This window comes from Amphiura filiformis, chromosome 16 (genome assembly GCF_039555335.1).
Source record: "Amphiura filiformis chromosome 16, Afil_fr2py, whole genome shotgun sequence".
In the NCBI taxonomy this organism is placed as follows: domain Eukaryota; kingdom Metazoa; phylum Echinodermata; class Ophiuroidea; order Amphilepidida; family Amphiuridae; genus Amphiura; species Amphiura filiformis.
Genome location: NC_092643.1, coordinates 16186667 through 16208996, shown reverse-complemented (window position 1 = coordinate 16208996; position 22330 = coordinate 16186667). Strand labels below are relative to the sequence as shown.

The 22330-nt window shown below is 37.1% G+C and overlaps 1 protein-coding gene across 1 annotated transcript in view; it reads left to right on the top strand.

Moving 5' to 3' along the window:
• Positions 1-2578: 2578 nt before the first annotated feature.
• The window catches only part of LOC140135636 (short transient receptor potential channel 4-associated protein-like), a 40795-nt gene continuing 21043 nt past the window's right edge, over positions 2579-22330 (top strand). The window contains exons 1-9 of the mRNA XM_072157209.1: positions 2579-2846; positions 8606-8767; positions 11011-11127; positions 12404-12494; positions 16838-16902; positions 17886-18042; positions 19876-20055; positions 20985-21047; positions 21608-21858. Coding sequence (XP_072013310.1) covers positions 2760-2846; positions 8606-8767; positions 11011-11127; positions 12404-12494; positions 16838-16902; positions 17886-18042; positions 19876-20055; positions 20985-21047; positions 21608-21858 — 1173 coding nt within the window. The 5' untranslated portion in view covers positions 2579-2759. The remainder of the gene's footprint in view (positions 2847-8605; positions 8768-11010; positions 11128-12403; positions 12495-16837; positions 16903-17885; positions 18043-19875; positions 20056-20984; positions 21048-21607; positions 21859-22330) is intronic.

Genomic DNA, 22330 nt, shown 5'->3' with positions numbered 1-22330 from the left:
ACGGGCCTTGTGTGAATTAATTGTGGGTGTGGCCACGTGGATGTGTCGGCCGCCAGGGTCTTCCGATCCCCAACTCACATTTGTAGTATTAGTATATATGTGTATATCCATGGTGAATATTTTGTCGAGATTTGGAGACTCATCAGTCCTAAAATAGAGTGAAAAAATAGGGTCCCCGTTTTGGGGTCCCCGTTTTACAGATTACCCTGGGTCAATCTGTAAAACGGGGACCCAAAAACGGGGACCCCTAAAATTTGTCAGAAGCTTTATGGGGGGTGATTTAAGGGGTCCCCGTTTTGGGGTCCCCGTTTTACAGATTACCCTAGGTCAATCTGTAAAACGGGGACCCTAAAAAACGGGGACCCCAAAATTGTGTATATTGGACAATTATATAAGAAGTGCTTACTACTTTCATAAATTACATTTGTAATATTAGTATATCCATGGTGAATATTTTGTCGAGATTTGGAGACTCATCAGTCCTAAAAAGAGTGAAAAATAGGGGTCCCCGTTTTTGGGGTCCCCGTTTTACAGATTACCCTGGGTCAATCTGTAAAACGGGGACCTAAAAAACGGGGACCCTAAAAATTTGTCAGAAGCTTTATGGGGTGATTTTAAGGGTCCCCTTTTGGGGTCCCCGTTTTACAGATTACCCTAGGTCAATCTGTAAAACGGGGACCCTAAAAACGGGGACCCCAAAATTGTGTATATTGGACAATTATATAAGAAGTGCTTACTACTTTCATAAATTACATTTGTAATATGTGTATATCCATGGTGAATATTTTGTCGAGATTTGGAGACTCATCAGTCCTAAAATAGAGTGAAAAAAATAGGGGTCCCCGTTTGGGGTCCCTGTTTTACAGATTACCCTGGGTCAATCTGTAAAACGGGGACCCCAAAAACGGGGACCCCTAAAAATTTGTCAGAAGCTTTATGGGTGATTTTAAGGGTCCCCGTTTTTGGGGTCCCCGTTTTACAGATTACCCTAGGTCAATCTGTAAAACGGGGACCCTAAAAACGGGGACCCCAAAATTGTGTATATTGGACAATTATATAAGAAGTGCTTACTACTTTCATAAATTACATTTGTAATATTAGTATATCCATGGTGAATAATTTGTCGAGATTTGGAGACTCATCAGTCCTAAAATAGAGTGAAAAAAATAGGGGTCCCCGTTTTTGGGGTCCCCGTTTTACAGATTACCCTGGGTCAATCTGTAAAACGGGGACCCCAAAAAACGGGGACCCCTAAAATTTGTCAGAAGCTTTATGGGGTGATTTAAGGGGTCCCCGTTTTGGGGGACCCCGTTTTACAGATTACCCTAGGTCAATCTGTAAAACGGGGACCCTAAAAACGGGGACCCCAAAATTGTGTATATTGGACAATTATATAAGAAGTGCTTACTACTTTCATAAATTACATTTGTAATATTAGTATATCCATGGTGAATATTTTGTCGAGATTTGGAGACTCATCAGTCCTAAAATAGAGTGAAAAATAGGGGTCCCCGTTTTGGGGTCCCTGTTTTACAGATTACCCTGGGTCAATCTGTAAAACGGGGACCTCAAAGTTGAAAAACGGGGTCCCCCTTGAAATTTGTCAGTAGCTTTATGGGGTGATTTTAGGGGTCCCCGTTTTCGGGGTCCCCGTTTTGGGGTCCCCGTTTTCGGGGTCCCCGTTTTTATATACTCCCCACCAATCGACTGGAAAAACTTCCTAGTCCAGTGTTTCTAACACGGGGAAGTAGAGTCTAAATTGATTTAAAACAGACGCTTAATTTTTGTAGTAGAAAACAAAATAAGCAATTAAACATGTTAAAGGTCACCGAGGCAAACTAACGGTCAATTCAAATATGAAAAACAGTTAAAATTGTGTATTTTGTTTAAAATAGTAGCTACTGATGTAATAAGTAGTAGAAACAATACGCAACGCGTGTTGGTACGTGGAGAGTGAGCTTCTTTCGATCTCGAGTCGGACTTTTTGTACTGTCAGTATCAAAAGTCCAGAATCATGCAAATGCTTTATTTTGTCTAAAATACACGGCTTTCGACCGAACCACTAGCAGGCTATGTTAGCACATCTATGCCAATTACAAAGGTACCAAAATCTGAATTTTGATGATTTTTACGATCGTCCGGATGAGCAAATCACTGAATGGGCCTTTAAACGTTTTATGTGGCCGGCCCGGGGTGGCCGGTCGCTTTTACTAAATATTTTACTACAAAAGGATCCGTGATAGGATCAGGAAACAAAGATGTTTATTTTTAATGCTAGATTTGCAAACATCTTCATTTTATGACTTTATTTTATCGACTGTCATCCATTATTTCCGGTGGATAAAACACAATACACTTTTCATAGAGGTGTTAATTTTAATGTCCAAACTTTCAGACAAAAGAAAACTTGTCGGTACTTGTTTACGTGGGTTGAAGTTCGTCAAGTCAACACTCTGCCATGCACTTGTCATTATAGTCATTTGCCCTCTTCGTTGAGGATAGGTCAAATTGTTTTTACGACCTTTGACCGATTAGCGAGATAAACACACTCTGATTGGTCAATCTTGACCTGTATGGCGCGCCACCATATTCCTCCATCTTTGTTTCATCGTCATAGTATTCTCGGAAAACACGGAAAGAATCACGTAAAAGATGTTAAAATTATCAGCACTGAGAGAAATTTAACTTCTAAATTTAGCTGTAATCAAAACTTTGTTTAGTTCCTAACCATCAGTTTGAACAAAATTTACATCACGATTATGGCAGCCACTCAAGGAAAGAATGTTTTCAATCGAGTGCGAAACGCCCAATTAGGAATTCTAAGGCCATTCAATAGGTCAACACAGGTAAGTAGATGAGTATGCTATTGCATGATTGAGTAATAAGCTTACCTTTCAAAATACACGTAGGCCTTCGCGAGTCCTCGACGGTTATTCGACATAAGGTCGCCTGAATAAGCTTTTTTAATGATGTAGAAATATTATGTAAGTTGTAAATTAAATGCTGAATCATGTGACATCATTGCCATTCATGGTCATCATTCATGAATCTGCAAATGCCACACAGCATGCACAGCGTCATCATCCAATATCTTTGTGTCAAAAATTGCCGTGATAGTACGGCGAGTCCACTCTTTCTTCAAAAGCTACGCATGGCGATTTTGTTCGAGATAGGCCAAGCGACTCAGGCTAAGCATATCAATTACACTATTCTGTCGGTCCATTTCACGTCACTTCCGGTTGATGATGTTCGAGTGAAAACAAGTCCGTGATTCGATTTTTGTTGATGATTTCTGTCATTGGTGTTATGTAAATTTAGATCGCAAATAGTCAGTGGAATCAAACAACCGTCTCTAAGTCTTCAGAGTGAAAGAAACTTACTTGATTTACTGTTTATATACTGACAAACTTAAAATTAAATTCCATGGACATGGTCGAGTGTCGTTTTTTCCGAAATTGAATGCCACTCCAGCAACATCGCTATGTAGCCTCCTTCACAGCCGGTTTCTGTTGTACGCAACAAACCGTGAGCCACATGCAGTTTGGGCCCGAGACTAGAGATAGCCCGGATGTCCGACCGACAGAATATGAGTAGGGATAACCATCAAAATTTCATGTTGCCCCTATTGCTACAAAAGATTTTTTCTGGATAGAACTCATCAACAGAAGTATTTTGGTGGTTAAATGGTCAAAATCGGTCAAAAACTTTTCGAATTATGAATTTTCAAAGTTTCCCATTCTGACCGGTCATTGGAACAAAATAAAATGACAAGGTCCAAAAATAGCAATTGGGAGCAAAATTGGCATAAGCATATATTTACCTTTATATATTTCTTTATTTTAACATATATGCAAACGTGAAACAAGCATATTGTGAAAGTATCAAAGGTGTTTCTTATGAAATGGCACTTAGTCAATGGCATAAATTATTTTTTTTTTCAAACCGAGGCATTGAAATCATGCATTTAGAGAACATTTGCCAAAAATCATCCAAGATGGCCGATATGGCACAAAATCAAAATTGCACTAAGTTCAGGTGAACTTTTTTTTTCACAACCAAAAATTTCAATGTTATTGGGTTTAATATGACCAATTAGTAGGTGTATGCAAACACAATCTTAAGTGTCAGTGAAGGTCATTGACTCATTCACAACAATAGACGTTATACACTTTACTCATCATGCTCATGTGTGACTTCTAACAAAAGGTGCTGGTTCCCGTAGTATTCTTCATTCAAACCAATTCAATGCATGACCTCGGAGTCACCTGCATGACTTTCGCGGGCTATTTTGAAACAGTTATGGTTGCACATTCAGGTACTTCTTTTGAAAGTTCTAAACAAGGTATAGCCAGCAGCAAGGTGTACGTGGTATAGGCCTAAATATAAGAAAAGCGTTTAGGGTTGAAATCAGGTGAAAAATACATCGAATGAGCACGAAACTTCACATTTATGTTCAGAAAGGTGTCTTCTTAGCATGATTCAAAGGAGTATGGAAATTCCAAAGGAAGCTGGAGATCTAATTGTTCAATTTTTGTTCCGTTTTACAGAGGGTATGATAGAGGTATTACTGGCAACTCTGCCAAATTACAGCTCATTAGGCCACGTTTTTCACCTGAAATTATTGACATGAATATTTTGTGCCATTCTTGAGCAGTGCTGAACTCAGCCACTGGCGATTAAACGCACTGTGGCGATGGACCAATTTTGACTCGCACTTACAGGAAAATGAAATCAGTTGTGTTGCTGTAATTTGCAAGATAGTTACAAAATATAATTGGCATTCACTTTCTCAATTTTTACAGAAAAATATTGAAAAATAAAAGAATGAGATCAATTTAGAAATGTCTGTGCAAGCAGTGCACAGTTGAGCTCCCTGCATGTCTATGGGAGCGTTCTAATCAGGTTGATGGTTCATTGGTCATCCCTAATATGAGATACCGCAGCATTTCCACTCATACACGTTTACATGCAATCTGTGCATGCTCAGTGCCTCATATGGTGACTGGTGTTGCTATTACAAGAAAATTTGATTTGTTGTCAGGTAAAACGCAGGATTTGTTTCCAATACACTAACTGAAATGCAATACACTAATAAGCGGGGATAGCTGTTTGGTGTAGACATATTTTACTGCATTTCCAGCGTAAAAGATTTTAAATCGACCGTAAAAATTGTGATATTAAACTGTTTGAGAATATTATTTATGAAAAGAACGAAATGAAAGCCCATTCAGCTAAGACCACGGTGCTGTACACTGGCTATATAATAGAATATGATCACAAATCTATAGGCCTACAATACAGCACAGTGAATAGCTATAAAACTTTCTTTATCTGCGTCAATAATAGAATATTGAATAAGGGAGTACTACACCCCTGCCAAATTTTGTGCCTGTTTTTGCATTTTTCTCAAAAAAATTATAGCGCATTGGTGGCAAGTAAGATATCTATATTATAGGGGCAAGGACTACAACTACTGCACTAGAAATTTTACTTCAGAACAGACAACAGTTGTGGAGTTACAGTCAAAAAATGAGGGAAAACCAGTATTTGATCAATAAATCAATAACTATTTGCCTTGAAATGCTGAATTTTCAGTGCAGTAGTTGTAGTCCTTGCCCCTATAATATACATATCTTACTTGTCACCAATACGCTATGTTTGAAAAAATGCAAAAATAAACACAAAATTGGCCAAGGTGTAGTACCCCTTAAGGCCCGCAAAAAACATGATCTCGATTTTCACGCGATTTGCCGCGATTCTCGCTATTAACCAACTATCTCGCTTTTTAAGAAAGTTTCCAAGCAGTGCACTTACTGTAAAAATGTTGCTTTATGCCATAAAAGTTCGTCCAACTTCGCCAAAGTGCAGAATTCAGCAGCATTGCAAGCACATGGACGAGTGGAAAAGTCATGCTTTACTCAATTTCATTTCAAATGAGTTCAAATATCATTATATTTTTTATCGAATTACTGGAATATTTTGGCTATAAAACATAATTCAAGGTCAAATTTTCGTCACTTTTTCTTCGACTCACGCCGGCAGTTCAGTGAGTCTTGTTTACATTCATGGCAATCTAAACTGACCTAATCTGAACAACAGAGGGCATTTTGGATTTTTTGTTTTGTTTTTGCATTTTGTATTTTCGAGCGTTTTTAAAGCTTCTTGTGCCATTTTTCAGGGAAAATCTTGCTTTTCAAAATTTTGGATCTCGTTTTTTTACTTCAAAAAATTGTGTTTTTTGCCGGGGCCTAATATTGATTGAAATGGAATTGAATACATGAGTTTGTACACTCGTCATTGAGCGATCTAGCAGTAGGTTTCTAGCCAATCAGATAGGACTCCTTTTCTTGCATTCGGAAAGGCGAGGTCTCTTATTTGTGAAATACCAATCGCCAGTCGCTCACCAACAGAATATTAGGACATGATTCATTTCAGGGAAAAAGTATTTATTTAGACCCTGTCGACACTGTGCCAATGGCAATATCATATGATAGAGTGTTGAATTTTATATTTCGACCCCTGTTTTCGCCTTTTGAAAGTTTTTCGCCACTTTCTGTGATTCATTTTCTCAAGTGAAGGCACCAGATGAATTAACTTTGCCAGAGTGTGGGGTCATGCTAGTGCCGTACTATTACGCGAATTACGCTGCCTTTTGTATTCGCCGAGGAGGACAATTTCGACCTCCACGTTTGTTTACAAACAGAGAGGTAGACAAAAGGCCTGTCAAAACTGTTCCGCTTGTCCAAAAGGATGGTCCACAATAGAGTGATTCACGCAACATGAATAGGGGATTAAAAAACTGTGAAGTAGGACCATGTGCTTCTTTTGTCCAATTTGGCATCAAGATTTCAAATGGAAACAGTTCAGACCTAGAACACGATCATGTCAGAAATTAATATTTTGTTCTGGGTCTGATTATTCGGACTAGGGTCATGCGTGACCAAAAAAGAGCATGCAAATTGCTGAAATTTGTTTTTGTGATGCGTTAGGAGTCAAATAGAGGCCGTCAGCCTGCTGTTCTGCATCAGTGCATGTCATGCGTTTGACATTACGCCCCGATTACGTGGAAGTCACAGCACGTGACGCACCTCTTCAGTCAAGCGTCAACGCGGCGATCTTAGCAGCAAGGCACTCTGTACCCACAAGATGGTGGTGTTGACGTCACAATGACTATCTCTACGTGTTGACGTCACAATGACTATCTCTACACATGTATAATGGGGTAGTTTTAAAATACATGTGTATGATGTAGGCTATATAGGGCCACGCGTTTTGAACTCGCCACCCAAAAATGGTGGTTTTGTTACGCTTTTCCAAATCGAGACTCGTTCAAATTGTTATATCTCTGCTTAAACAAAAGGTATTGAAGTGTGTTTGGTGTCATGTTGTAGCTAAATGTGTGCCCTAACAGACCTCCAAAGGAGAATTGTTTATCAGCTAAGATAGTGGAGTTAGAGTTGTTTGAGTTCAGAATGACCGAGGTGGGGGATGAGGCGGTGGCGGATGAGGCGGTGGCACCGTGGCGGTATGTGCAAAGTCTATGGGAAATAAAGATTTTGTGTGTGCGCGTTGAATCAACTGATCATATCTTTGCATCCATATGGGCTACAGACATGGTTAAGAGCTCTTTTGAAAGATTATTTATTCTGCTAATTGTTTTTAATCATTTTGAACTCTTTATGATTGGTTTAGTCTATGAAATGCAAACTTTTATGTGCAAAACTACCTGTTTTCATAGTAAACACTGTAGTAAGCAATGCGGATGTCTTCAAAATCTAAAAGTTGCCCTAAATGTTTAATTACTTATCCTATCATAGTCAAAGTTTACATTTTCTGAGAGGAAATTTGATGAGGAATCTAAATATGGACTTCCTTTTTTGTATGGGTTAGGGTAAAATGTTTCAGTTCAAAATATGTTGAATTGTAAAAAATTTGAACATATTTTGGGACACCCTGTATTCCGAGATTACCAAACAGCTGTGATTTTTTTCTTCCAAAGTCAGCAGGCTCCCCCTAACATCTAACCAAATCAATGTTTTTTACTTTCAGTTTATAACTGCAAGTTAGTAATAAGCAATGCATTAAGTGACCCATTTTTTATTTGGATTTTTTTTTATTCCACCCCTGTATAACTTCAAGGTCACCCTGTACAATGAGTTGAAATGTGTATATTTAAATTGCTTTTGCCTATTCAAAAAAAAAAAATGTATACTTTTGCTAGTTTAGGGTTGATAGTTGTGGAGATATTCTAATTTGAAACTTGATTGGTGTAAAAATTCATAATATTTGTGATGTAACGCTAAGGGTGGCGAGTTCAAAACACATGGCCATAGTCAAATGCATTAAGGATTTAGGTGCTTGGTGCCTGCTTTTTGTATTCAGCTGCCACCTAGGGAATAAAACATGCAATCAGAGCTGCTGCCATTGGGGGGGGGGTGCCTTATGACAAATTTGTTGACTTTTGCATTTTTAAGCCATTCCTAAACAAATTTAATATTTAAAATTACTCCTTTTTGGGGATCACTAATCATGCTTTTCAGTGCCTTGTAATTGTTTTTGTTATAACAGTTGTTAACATGATAAATCATTGATGTTTTCTTCGTAGCTTCCTGATGAACTGCTACAGGACTGTGACAATCGACTCGGTCTACAATTCAATGGCAAACAAGTGCCCGTGTTAGTGAAGAGACTAAGTAGCAGGTTAGAAGCCATCAAGTCTGGCAAAATGACACCTGCCGATTATAACTTATGCATGAAAGATGTTAAGGTAAGCGTGCATTCCAAATGCAACCCAGGAGTTAATGCCATAATTTAGTAACATGTAAGATAACAGCAAAGCAAACATAGATAAGTGTAAACTAATAAATTGCGAGTTGTTCTATTCTGTCTTCTCTACAAACCTCAAATTCTTCCTAAGATAGTACAATCTGGCCACAGAACCATTTCATCTAGAACGGTTCATAAGGAAGACAGACGAGTCATTCCATATCAAATCACCTAATTTTCAGAAAAGGTTGGCTGGTCACCCTCTCAGATTTTCTTTAAAATCACTTATATCATAGACCTGATGGGTCAAATGAACACATTTCAAACGGTAGGTCTCAACTCCTTGTCGTTTCGGAGTTATGGCTCGTTGAATATTTGATGTTTTTTGACGCAATTTGTCCACTTCCCATTGAAATACACACAAAATTGTCCTAAATACCAACCCAAATTTTATTATGTGGGAAATGAGCCACCATAATCAAACTCACACAAATTCAAAATACTTGCATGATGTTCCTCTGTACCAAAAATCTTAGTGGTGTCAAGCCATCTTCATGGTTAAATGACTGTTTGGAGATCGCATTGAAATACACAGTAATGTTCTAATTCCCAGAATGCAAAGTTCATCAATTTACTGTGTATTTCAATGAGAGATTCAAACACTAATTTAACCATGAAGATGGCTTGACACCACTAAGATTTTTGGTACAGAGGAACATCATGCAAGTATTTTAAATTTGTGTGAGTTTGGTTATGGTGGATTATTTCCCACACGGTCAAATGGGGTCGCGAACGGGGGGTCTTTTGGCTGAGGAGTCATATTTGAGCCCCTGTGAAATTTTTATTAAGCCAATGAGTGGTCTACCCTGCTATAGGGGGTCACATCTGAACCTATATTGCCTAATAAAGGCAAAATAGATGATGTCTGACATCTAGGATGAAGAGGAGGGGGAGTCAAAAACAGGAATTTGTCATGTGCGTCAACACGAACATGCATTTTTATATGTCTATATCAGCAAATGCGGGTGAAATACATTGTTTATGAGTCCAGAATCTGGTTATTTGGTTCAAAGACACCCTAGATACCAATTTGTAGCCCTGTAGCTTACCCCTAGGGGAAGATATGGATGTCTAAACTCGGAAGAAAATTAATGTCGCGACAATCGTGCCCCAAAAGGGGGGGTCTGACCCAATTTTCAATAGGCCGGTTCTCGGAAAGGATAAGGAGTAGAGACCTACCGTTTGAAATGTTTTCATTTGGCACATAGGGCTATGATATAAATGATTTTAAACAAAATCTGAGAGGGTGACCAGCCAACCCATTAGGTGATTTGAGATGGACTGACCCAGACTCGGACTGTCAAACACTTCTAGGCTCTCATTTATTTATCAGGGGGTTCAGGTTTTCTGGTTTTAATTTTCAGCTTCTTTCTGTACGCTCGTGCAGTTGCTAGAGCTGTAAAAAGTATATGATCTTCCCAAATAACAGCTTTTTGCTAGCTGTTTTCAGTCCTTTTGAGTTGAGACTGAGACAGGGTTGTAGCGGTGGCGGGCAGACCCGCCCGGCACTCTTAATTTCCACCCGGCACTCAAGTTAATTTTGAGCCCAATTACCTGGCACTCCAGTCTCAAATGTTTCAAATGAATGAACAATCAGTACAAAAATTTGCAATTCTTATCAAAATTTCAATTTTTTTACCATTTCATATAAATTTCACCCGGCACTAAGATTTAGCTAGCTATAACCCTGGACTCAGACTCAGTGCCCCCTGATTTATGAAGCTGGTATAAAGTCAGCCTTAGAATTAAAGTTTAAAGGCTCATGGCACTGTTTGGACATTGCCACTGAACTATTACATCTGGGGAAGGATATAATCAATGATTTGGAAGACATACTTGGACAAGTATATTTTCATAGATTCTTTCTTAGAATCCCCAATTGCTTCCCTAGATAATTTGGTGTCCCAACTGAAAAGAAAAATGATTTTGTATAAATCATGTAAAAATGGAAACCAGCTCCCTTGATCTTTGTATGCATTACCTATAGTATGACCTCTAGTCACTCTTGCCCAGGCAGCGAAGAATTACTGACCCCAACTCTTCCCTGTAAAGCATTCCCTGGTTTCAATTAAAATCATTATTTTCTTGGAAGGGGAAATAGCCAAGGGAATGCTACAGATATGATACTGATATGTACCCATTATTTTTACAATTTCTGTATTCCTTAAATTGCTGTTTATCCAGGAGATGATAGATTTGCTAAATTCAGACAGTCAACAAGAATATCCTGATGGCAGCGGCAGAGAAAGGGAAAGTAGAATCATTCATGCTGAAGTCTTCTATCTTTTTGATGGTGTTGAGGTGAGTTAATATCTTTTTATGTTGATGACTTTTACAAAAAACAAAACTCATTCATGTGCGACCAATGCCGACCATAAGAAACGTATACAACCGATCAATTTCTGGCAATTTGAACGTGTTTTTGACCACAGAGTAGACACCACATCCAATAGGCTACATCAGGTAATGATAAAGAAAAAAAAAAAACGCAATCTCGCTTTTCACGCCGCGATTCTCGCTACTAACAACTACCTCGCTTTTTCAAAAAGTTTCCAAGCAGTGCACTTGCTATAAAAATGTTGCTTTATGCCATAAAAGTTCGCCGAATTCAATAAAATGCAGTTCCAACTTCGCGAAAGTGCAGAATTCAACAGCATTGCAAGCACATGGATGAGTGTAAAAGCCATCCTTTACTCAATAAAAACTGACCTTTGATTTCAAATGAGTTCAAGTTTAGGTCAAATATCATTATGTTTATCGAATTAGTGGAATATTTTGACTATAAAACGTAATTCATTGTCAAATTGTTGTCACTTTTTCTTCGACTCACGCCGGGCCGGCAGTTCAGTGAGTTGTTTACAAATTACATGACAATCTAAACTGACCTAATCTGATCAATAGAGGGCCAGGCGTTTTTAAAGCTTCTTGTGCCATTTTTCGGGGAAAATCTCGCGTTTCAAAATTTTGGATCTTGTTTTTTGCTTCAAAAAAATTGTGTTTTTTGCCGGGGCCTAGGTAATGAGCAACACAGTTATATGATTGGTGCAAAAAATCATATCACACCACACACTCATCAAACATGCTCTCACCAGTGTATGGTTTACCACACCAGACATCTGTGTGAACTAAGTTCCAAATATTTCTGTTATGGGAAGCATAGGCGTAGATCCCAGGGGGATGGAGGTATGAATCCCAAAATATTTTGATAAGGAGGGATGGTCCATCATCCCCGCAATGTTGACACCTGTATGTGGGTTTCTGACCAAACTAACCTCATATTTGGCATATGTGGGTTTCTGACCAAACTAACCTCATATTTGGCCATTTCAGCCTACGAAGTGCCCATTTTTGCACCATTCATGTGAATTTGTTCCACTTTTGCACCATATTTCACAATTTTTCCATGTTTCGTCCGCATTTATATCAAACTTATTCTGTCGCCAATAGGTGCTGGATTCACTATACCGGTACTTCACAAAGATTTCGACCCCATCTCCCACTTTCAAAAGAAATCTATGCCACTGGTGAAAAGGTCTATATTCTAAAAAAATTTATTTGTTATTTTTTTTTTTTTCAGATTTTAGTAGATTTTCTGTTATTACCCATCTATCATCCGTTAAACAAGACATCGGATTCGTCTGGCCAGTCAAATGACAAAATCAAAACAGGTTAGTAACGTCAATGGGCTATTCCAGTTGAAATCCATACACCCCCTATGGTAGACATGATACATCTTCCACACAGGGAGTGTGAATTTCAAATGGGGTTACCTGAATGGGTGACTCCATTTGAAATCTACACCCCCTGTGTGGGTCCTGTCTTCCATATATGGGTGTATATGGATACCAGCTGTAATAGCCCAATTCTCTGCAAAATATTCTTGTTTATATGTCATTTTGTAAAGCATGCGATCAATTTCTTTTGAAACAATGCTGGCAGTAACTGTATTTGGTGCAAGTTTTTAACTGCACAGGCCCTTGACAAAACATGCTGCATGCACATACTGCTGGGCAAAGAACAAGGACAGCTGCCATCCAACTGTTTGGTATGATATCACTTGTCACCTTATCATGTGTTATTTTGATTATCATTGTAACCAGTGATGGAGACTCTGCCTCACACCTGTAAACAAAGACATCACTGACCATCCAAGACCTAGATTGAAAATAAGACCACTCCAATACTAAGAGCACACCTTTCAAATTCAAGAGATTCAGGAAGTTCAGGATCTAAGATCAACACTAGTTAGGATTAATAAGATTTACAATTGATATCACTGAATTTAAGAAAAAGCAAATATATTCAAGTACCTCCCTCGCCCCCTATCCAGGGGAATACTTGTTTTTTAATGCGCTTACTATCAAGCGCTTACTATCAAGCGCTTTTGAAACATGCAAACATGAAGTGCCCCATAAAGGATTTGAGCAAATCATTGATACACATAGTTATATACGAACAAGTAAACCTGTATCCTTTGTGTCTCAACCCCATTAGTTCAGTTGATTAAGCGCCAGACTTGGGTGCAATTTCATGTTTTAAAAAGCGCTCAATAGATGGGGGCTTGTAATTTTCTGATTAGTTACATTTAAGTATATTCCCCGACCCCTTGGGACCGCTGTAAACATTACATGCCCCACTATCATGTTGTTGATGGTGTCAATACCCCAGGTTTGCAAGTTCAGGAAATTATGCAATGTTACAAAATGCTACATGTCCCCCACCCTGGGGTGCACCAACCAGTTAATATCAATGCAATCCCAGCTTACAACTGTACCCACATTTCCAAGGATTGGGAGGAGGTACTTTGCATAACTATCAACTGGATTCATTTTACCTGTAATCATTCAAATGAAACAAGTTTGAGCACAAATTCCATGGTCAGTGAGAAGTATATGGCTCTGGTTTTTTTAACATGTATCAAAAGGCTAAATGACACTTTGGGAGACCCCAGCAGAAACACATGACCTATTTCCGGATAACTTTTTATATTTTTATGTAGTGTAGACCTAGGCTAATCTCCCATAGCTTAACAAAATTTGTCACAGTTTTCTTTCTTTACTTGTGACAAGACCAAATGTCCAATTGTTAACGGAAATTTGTCAGCCTAACAAAAGTGACTAATTTGTTTTGTTTACAAAATAAAAGCAGATCAGCTCTGAGTATTCTGTTCAATATTTTATGAACACATGTTAGTACAAGATCCAAGAAATCCAAGATTTACCTAAATAATTTCTAACATGAAAACATTTTGAGCACTTGAAAATTATGTTTCGGACGTTACATTTTCCGTTAACAGTCTTGCTCTATTTTTAACATGGTCTTAGTGATTGTTTTATCATGTAAAACATACACAAATACTTTAAATGTTTGCCTCAGGGCAACATAAATAATTGCAAGTGCAAATTTTGTATCAGTTGAATGTTTTCAAATTATGGTGAAGCATTACTTAAATGGGTCTCATTTTCCGTTAACAGTTTTGTAACATCCGAAAGAATACTTACTGTCTTATAATTATGTGAAGAAAAATACTAGCTCTGAATTTTCATTATTAAGTTGAAGTAGACATGACAACAAGTATCTAAATGAAAAATGATTTCACTTCCTCTTGACTTTATGTAAAATGTTGGCCACACAACATTTCCGTTAACAATGGTAACATCCGAATCAAATGTAACATCCGAGACAGAAAGAGTGACATTTTGTTGAAGAAATTTAATTAGAGGGGAAATAAAAAGGTCAAATGGATTGGAAATCATGGGAAGGCCATAGTAGAAATATTTTTTACCATACCCAGGTTTGTTCTTTGAGTGTGCAAACCGTTAACATGTCAAGTTTGTTTCGGATGTTACAAGGCAAAATGTTAACGGAAAGTGAGGCCAATAACAGGGCATTGTAAGAAGATTTTAGAATATACACTTAAATGAATGTGAATTTCTAGTAAATATGGTGTACATCCTCATTTTCCTAATATTGCTGACTCCATTTCACCTTTGTAAACCTTGCTAGTGGAAAAAATTACAAGTTGTTAACTCTACAATATCTATTGTCTCTATGCATAACACATAAGATAAAAAGCAACAGAATTAATTTGGTTCACTCCTTTCAAATTAATTTCATTACTGACATATACACATGTCCTAAGAAATTTATTTTAAATTTGAAAAGCAACTTACACTGAATATTTCTCCATTACACTAGCAAAATACTTTGATTTAAAATGTGTTTTGGATGTTACCCATTTTTGTTAACAAGTCCAAAATGAAGTTGTAATTTCAATAAACTTTATAATATTTTAGCATTAGATGATATCTAAAACTTATTGAAAATAATTAAGTAGCAATTTTGTCATAATCATTTATTTCAAAATTGAAAAAAGCTGCATTTTCATAAAAAAGTGATCATTTTAACATAAAATATATAAGTATGTACATGTGTTAGGCCTATATTGGAATCACTATGCACATATACCAGAAACGAAGCAGGAGAAATACTTACTATGCTTCATACAGCTTCATTATGTCCGATAAAACAATAAATTATCAATGGAAACAAATTAACCACTAAGAAAAATACTCTTACAACAGAACAAGTTTCATGGGAATTATTTGTTAACACAGACTTATGAGCTGTTTTAATACGATCAGTTTTTGCATATTAATATGTGTGCAAATGATAAATGATTGTGCCTTGCATTAAATAATTTCTGAGTGTCCATCATGGCAACATACCTGTTGTATATGCAATGATCTCATGTTTGTTAATTCAACTTCCAACCATCAAACTTTGTAAAAATGTTAACATCATGTAACATCCGAATCACTGCCTTTAATTATACATGTATTTGTACATATTTTGAATCATTTGAATAATTTCAACAGGTTTTCTGATTCAAAGTGATTGATATTATGCTAAAATACTGAAATGTCCCAAATGTTTCCCTCAATAAGTTCAATTAGATTGCAATTGCATGTTAACGTAATGTAACATCCGAAACACTCTTAAGTTGGGAAGATGTAAAAGAAAGCCTGATTATGATTGTAAGAAAGGTGTAGCCCTTTGTATTATCAACTTAATGCTTCAGGGAGCTAATTAATTTGGTTTATTATGATGTCCAGTGCACATTTACAATAAGGATGTGGGTAACAATGTATATGAATAAATGCCATATCAGTACATGTATATACATCTAAATTAAAAAATTTCTTCAGTAAGATGAAAATATCATTTAATGATGATTAGATTTTCAAGTGATAGGTTTAATCATCTGACAGTGATTATCATTTACATTTTTGAATTAATATGTGCTTAGAAATAGGGCCAGATACCTGCAAATAATGCATGTTAACAAAATAATGTAACATCCTAAACCCACGAGTATCTAGAGTTACATTTTTACTATAAAGGCATTATCAAACTTATTTTGATATGTCAGTACTTGGTTATCATTACCTTGTTCACATATGGATTAGCAATATATGTGGATGAAATTGATTACATTTAGAGCATATTTTTGACCACCAAACCTGCTATTTTGCCCATTTTTCAGTTTCATATGCCTGAAAAGTTACCTAAAATAGATCACAGAATGGCCATATTTGGTCAATAGTAACTTGGACTCATTATTTTCCTATGACAACTAATTTTGTAACTAATGGGCATTACATTAAGCAATATCTAGCTTTGGCAACAAGTTGCTTTTTTATGAAAAAATCTCATTTGGCCAAAGGGTCTACAAAGTTTACAGACCAAATGAACAGAATTAAGCTCCAAGTTTTGTATTTTCATAAAATTCAAGTCATCTGCTTTGAGAAATGACATATTTTAAGTGTCTTCTGTCAATTTCATTTTTACCCTCTCAGTTCACACTTTTGATACATGTTAAAAAAACCAGAGCCATATAGGTGAGGCTTTGGCTGATAAATTATCCATTCCTTGACATTGGACATTTTTCCATATTTTTTAATGATATTTATTTAGTATTTACTTTTTGTCTTTATATCCTTTTTTTCAGAAACTGTATGGAGGAAGAGAGTAACATATCACATATTAGAACTTTTACATAACATGTGTTTATGCGTAAGTATTAAGTATACATGAAAAATTAAGATGCAAAAACCTAGATCCATTTTTCTCAATTTAAGATATAGGCATATATAATGCCAAAATATTACCTGGCATTATAGGGCAGATGTTGGTGGCCTTTGCTCAAAAAGTTTTAAAATGGAGTTTTTCTGCTTTTGCATCTTTCACATAAACTTTAAGGTAGTGTTAGAGCTGCCTCATCAATCCGCACAACTTGGGTGTGCTTTGGATAAGCGGATTCTTCAATATAAAACGCCTTAAAACTGCACTCACTATATATGAAGAGCTTTGTTTCAAAACACCTTACATCCACTTGCCCATTTTTGAGAACACATCAAAAAATCATCAAAATCATCACTGATATATGGGGGTTTGCAACAAAAGCAGTTTTTGGCGGGATGCTTGGGTAGGATAAGGATCCCATCAAAAACTGCTTTTGTTGAAAAACACCTTATATCAGTGATTATTTTGATGATTTTTTGATGTGTTCTCAAAATTGGGCAAGTGGATGTAAGGGGTTTTGAAACAAAGCTCTTCATATACAAAACATGCAGAACCACTGTATTTTCATCATCATCCTTTCTTTCTTGCTGTATTAAATACCCCGTTTACATTGGGCAAAAGCTGTATTTTGAATTACGACAGGAGATTAATTTGTTAGGTGGGTGTTTACACTACATCGGCTGAATTTGATTCGAAATTCGCATTCATGATTATCGAATTCGTTTCGTTTACATTATCGAAAAGTCGTAATTAATGACGACTTATTCGAATTCACTTGAAATGAATGATGATACAAGTCGTCATTGGACTTACGACTTTTGAATTACGATTAATTACGACTGTACCTGTTTACACTTATGATACGAATTAAGCCGATTACGACAGTGCACTATCAAAACATCATTTTCTGGGAGAGTGGACTCTCAATAGCCTGATTATAATATGCATTATTGTATTTTTCCTGCTTACATTAGATTGGAAGCGATGTAGCTTTACCGTTATCGGACAGAGAGGATCTTGTCCCGCACCTGTTCACATTAATGGGAGAGAAGTCATGCTTCCTCAAAGCAGCCACCGTGTTAGAAGATATCCTAGGAGTCAAGAAAAATATGATCAAATTAGAATCTATACGTAAGTACATGAATGGCAGAATCAAACACTGTCATAAACTTTAACAGGGCCTTGGTTTCATCTTGGTTTGCAAGAATCAAAATTCATCATAGTCGCTGCACTTAGTGTATGATACAATGAGAGAAGTTGATTCTCGCAACCTAATCTTACGAGAATCGATTCTGTGATTCTCATCAAAATTTAGGCCCTGTTTAAGGCTTGACAGCAGATGTTTTGTTGAAACAGTGTAATACATCAATTTATTTCAGATAATACAACTGTAAACCATATTGTCAAAATCAAGAAGGGAGGTATTAGATGTAATTCCCAATGCTATTTGTAGTACAGATATCATATTTCATTTCATGATGTTATCTACTCCTTCAATATAAACACAGTCAATGAATTCCGAGGTCCCAAGTTCAACCATCTCTATTCCACCTACTAAAGATCCCACGACCAAGCTGTCAAAATCTCAAGATCCAACCTGGTCAGCCACCAGAGGTCATTCCTTCCATCCTCAGCTCACCTTTGGAATGCTCTACCTGGTCCAATTATCTCTAACCAGAATCGGCTGAGCTTCAAACGGGAGGTTAAGGGTTGTTTTACAATCAGGGTACATTTGGGCTGAGCACCATATTGTGCCCCATTTCAAATATGAGATTAACTTATGATTAAAAGTTGCCATGCCTAATTATTGGCCCCTATTAGTTCCACCTACAGCCACAAAGAAACTGTTTGAAATGCTTAGCAAATGATGAAAATATACATTTCTGTATGGTTTTGGGACAAAATAGCCGTCTCATTTGACTTTTGTGAACTTTGCAAATGATATATCACTGCCAGCAATAACATAAGAACACATTTTGACTGTTCAGAAGTAATGTTTGAAACATGATTGTTCAAAATTGAGAACCATGTAAGATTGCGACTGTTTCATTAATTGTACCATTTCTTCAAATTTATGTTGAAAATTCCGTCAAAAAATGTCCTCTCCGAATACAAGCTCGTAATCCATAGTTAAAATTGACCCAAGACTAAAATTATATTTTCTTGAAAAACACTAATATATATCCTACAAACTCATAATAAACACTAAGGCCACTTACACTTAGTTTCCATGTATCAGATGTTTGAAAGTTGGAAGTCAGGTTTCCGTCAAAATGTGTCCTCTCCGAAAAATTGGGTATACAAAATCATGTACATCAAAAACATGTTTCTGGCATAACTTGAAACTCTGAATAATTGACGCCTAAAAATTTTACAGATTTCCTCTTTGACCCATCCACATTTTTCACCCCCAGTGAGACAATCTGTGTACCCTGATTGTAAAACAACCCTTAACAACTATCTTGGCGCCAACCCATCAGCGCTATCATACCGATAGCAGCTGTTAATGCCTTGCATAGTTTAGACATTTAAAAAAAAAAAAATTGCTCTTTCAAACTCTTATACTTCCATCACGTCTTTACTTAACCCATGAAGACAAAATCAGTCTACTTATATTTGGGTTAAATTCAAACTTCTACTCTCTCCATGGTACATTTAGAATTTGGTAAATGAACATGAAAGTGCTCGGTACTTCATTGTGGAAGCTATCGGTCCTGTGTACAGTGAGCCATACCTGTACATGGAGCTTGCAGCCAGTTAAAAAATGTATGGTGTTCTGGACGGATTGAGATTAGCCCCGATTGTATCAATCTGTCCTGGCTCACAACTGTCATCTAGGCAAAATTAGGCCCCCAGATTCTTTGGGCTGCATGTGCCTGCTTGGGATGTCCTGTTTGTACCTTGAGACTAAGTACAATAAAAGTAATAAACTAACATGATTTAACTATGATTGATACCTTACAGCAAAACTCAAAGAGCTTGTAGCATCCTTTGATGAGGAGCAACTAGCCAACTTCTGCCGCGTCTTGTCCATAGCTGTATCAGACACAGACTGTAAAGAGGACCATGCTACATGTACATTAGCAGCACAAGACAAAGCTAGTAGAGAGAGGTCAGGTGTACCTGTATGTGAGGTCAATCAAGGTAAGCATGTGTCCTTGTAGCTGAGTTTAAAAACTAAATCTTGGTCAGGCTTTTTCCCTTGGTACCTGAGTTCCCACCCGTCCTTAGTAGTGCATTAGAAGTATGCACTGGTTTTGAGTTGTTTCTGCCACCTGGTCCCCGACTAACACAGATGTCCGACTATGATTCAAATAATAAATCTGTTTACCAGGAATTGACCACAGTAAGTTGGAAAAACTTTGACATTGAGTATTATCAATTCGGATTTTGTCCCGACCATAAATGTAGACTTGCGGTGGTAAATTCTGCACCCATATGATACAGGTACCCTGATTCCGTCCCAAAAATTCAAGCGGGTACCTTAGTTCATAATTACCCATAAGGTGATGAGAGCCTTAATTTTTGGACAAAATTGATTTAAACTTGATATTTCAAGGCTCATTATCAGTCGAGTCACCTCGACCAGTCAGGAGCTTGACTTGGGTGTGTGATGACATAAGCCCCAGCCCCTACAGTGCCAATTTATGGTCTCATGGAAAACTTGAACTAGCCCCTGGACAAGTAACTCTGCTATAATATGTCTCATCTCAAGTGGAGTGTAACATCATTTTAGATGTCGTATTGGCAGTTTCAAATATGTCGCTTATATTTGGTTTCGAGATATAGCCAATAAAGTGTTTGACTTCATGCTAACATGGCCACATCTATTCAAGTGTGCCAGTCATTATGCATTTGATGTTACACTTACCAAGGGAGGAGAAGAAGAAGAACCGTAAGTCCAATTGTGACGGGCTTTCAATCAAATGAAGCTCAGAATGTGACAAAATAAATGAAAATTGAATTTTAATTTTGCCAGACAAATTACTCATTTTGTTTGATCGCACATGTTGACACATGGAATGATCTTCTGACCAATTTTTTTTTGCTCTTGTTTCTATTCATATTTACAGAATACTTAGTAGAATTACCAGGCTTTGTCAACAAATTAGTATTAATAGCATGCCGAAAAATAGGTGAGTACCATCATTGGTTATTCCAATTAAAATCCATACACCCACTGTGCAAGATGTTAGAAATATTTTCCACAGGGGAGTATGAATTTCAAATGAAATGAACATGTTAAGCAGCTCTATTTTGATTTCATACACTCTCTGAGAAAGATTCAACTTGAATCTTTGCAGAGGGGAGGGCAAGAAAAAAAAAAGAGTTGACTAATATGCTAATTCCATTTGAAATTCACACTCCCCCTGTGGAAGATAGTTCCCAAATCTTCCACAGGGATCTTCCACAGGGGTAGTGTGGATTTTACATGGAATAACCCATTATATCACTTTCTGGTGTGTAAAGGTGAATAACTGTGTGCAAACATTAAATCAATGCTCTTGTCAGCAACTTGGACATAATTATTTTGTGAATTCTATTGAGTGTAATTGTGAATTCTATTTTGTGAATTCTATTGAGTGTAATTTGCAGAAGTTTTTTCCGTCAATTGAATTTAGTTCTATATAGATTTTTACTGGAAATATTTGTTTGTTTTCTGATTAATTAAGTTGTACATTTTTGTTTGTTGCAGAAAATGCCACAGGAAGTAACCTATCGGATTTATTTAATGAAATTGAAGGCTGGGTCACATGGCTGGATAGCTCCATGGCGTTTGACGCACTAGCAGAGGTCGCCAACGATGATGGCGTCTTCTTACATTTACCCATGAATGATCCCATGTCACCAATACCACAGTCAATCAAAACAATGCATGAACTAGTGTATAAAGTAGAAGTTTTGTATGTGCTCTGTTTACTATTGGGAGGCAAGCACAGACAAAAGGTGAGTGGCTAATGGTCATTAATGATGTCAGATATTAGGAGATATTTGTTACTACCATCCTCCTTTAACCAACTTCTGATTCCTAACACCATTTTTGATCAGGCCTGGAAAAATTGGCAAATTCAGGAACCTCATTCCAAAGAAATTTGGTAATCTGGAAGGAAATTATGCTTTTTTTTTGTGATAAAGAAATACATAAGAAATGGTGGGAAATCCTGGTGTGTTGGCAGCCCTCGAATTAACCCACGGCACCCAATGCATTTTGCTGTGGGTGCCCATCCCGACTGCCGTAATGCCCTCAAAATATGTCCTTTACCCAAGGCAGTCACTTGCCGTGCCCTCTAATGAAGTTGCCGTAGGTGCCCCAGCCCTGCCCCTTCATTATAAAATCATCTATCTATGTTTGTGTGTGTTTTCTTCACTTTTGAGAAATTGCCTTGGTGCCCTTCTCAAATTTTCAACAGTTGCCATG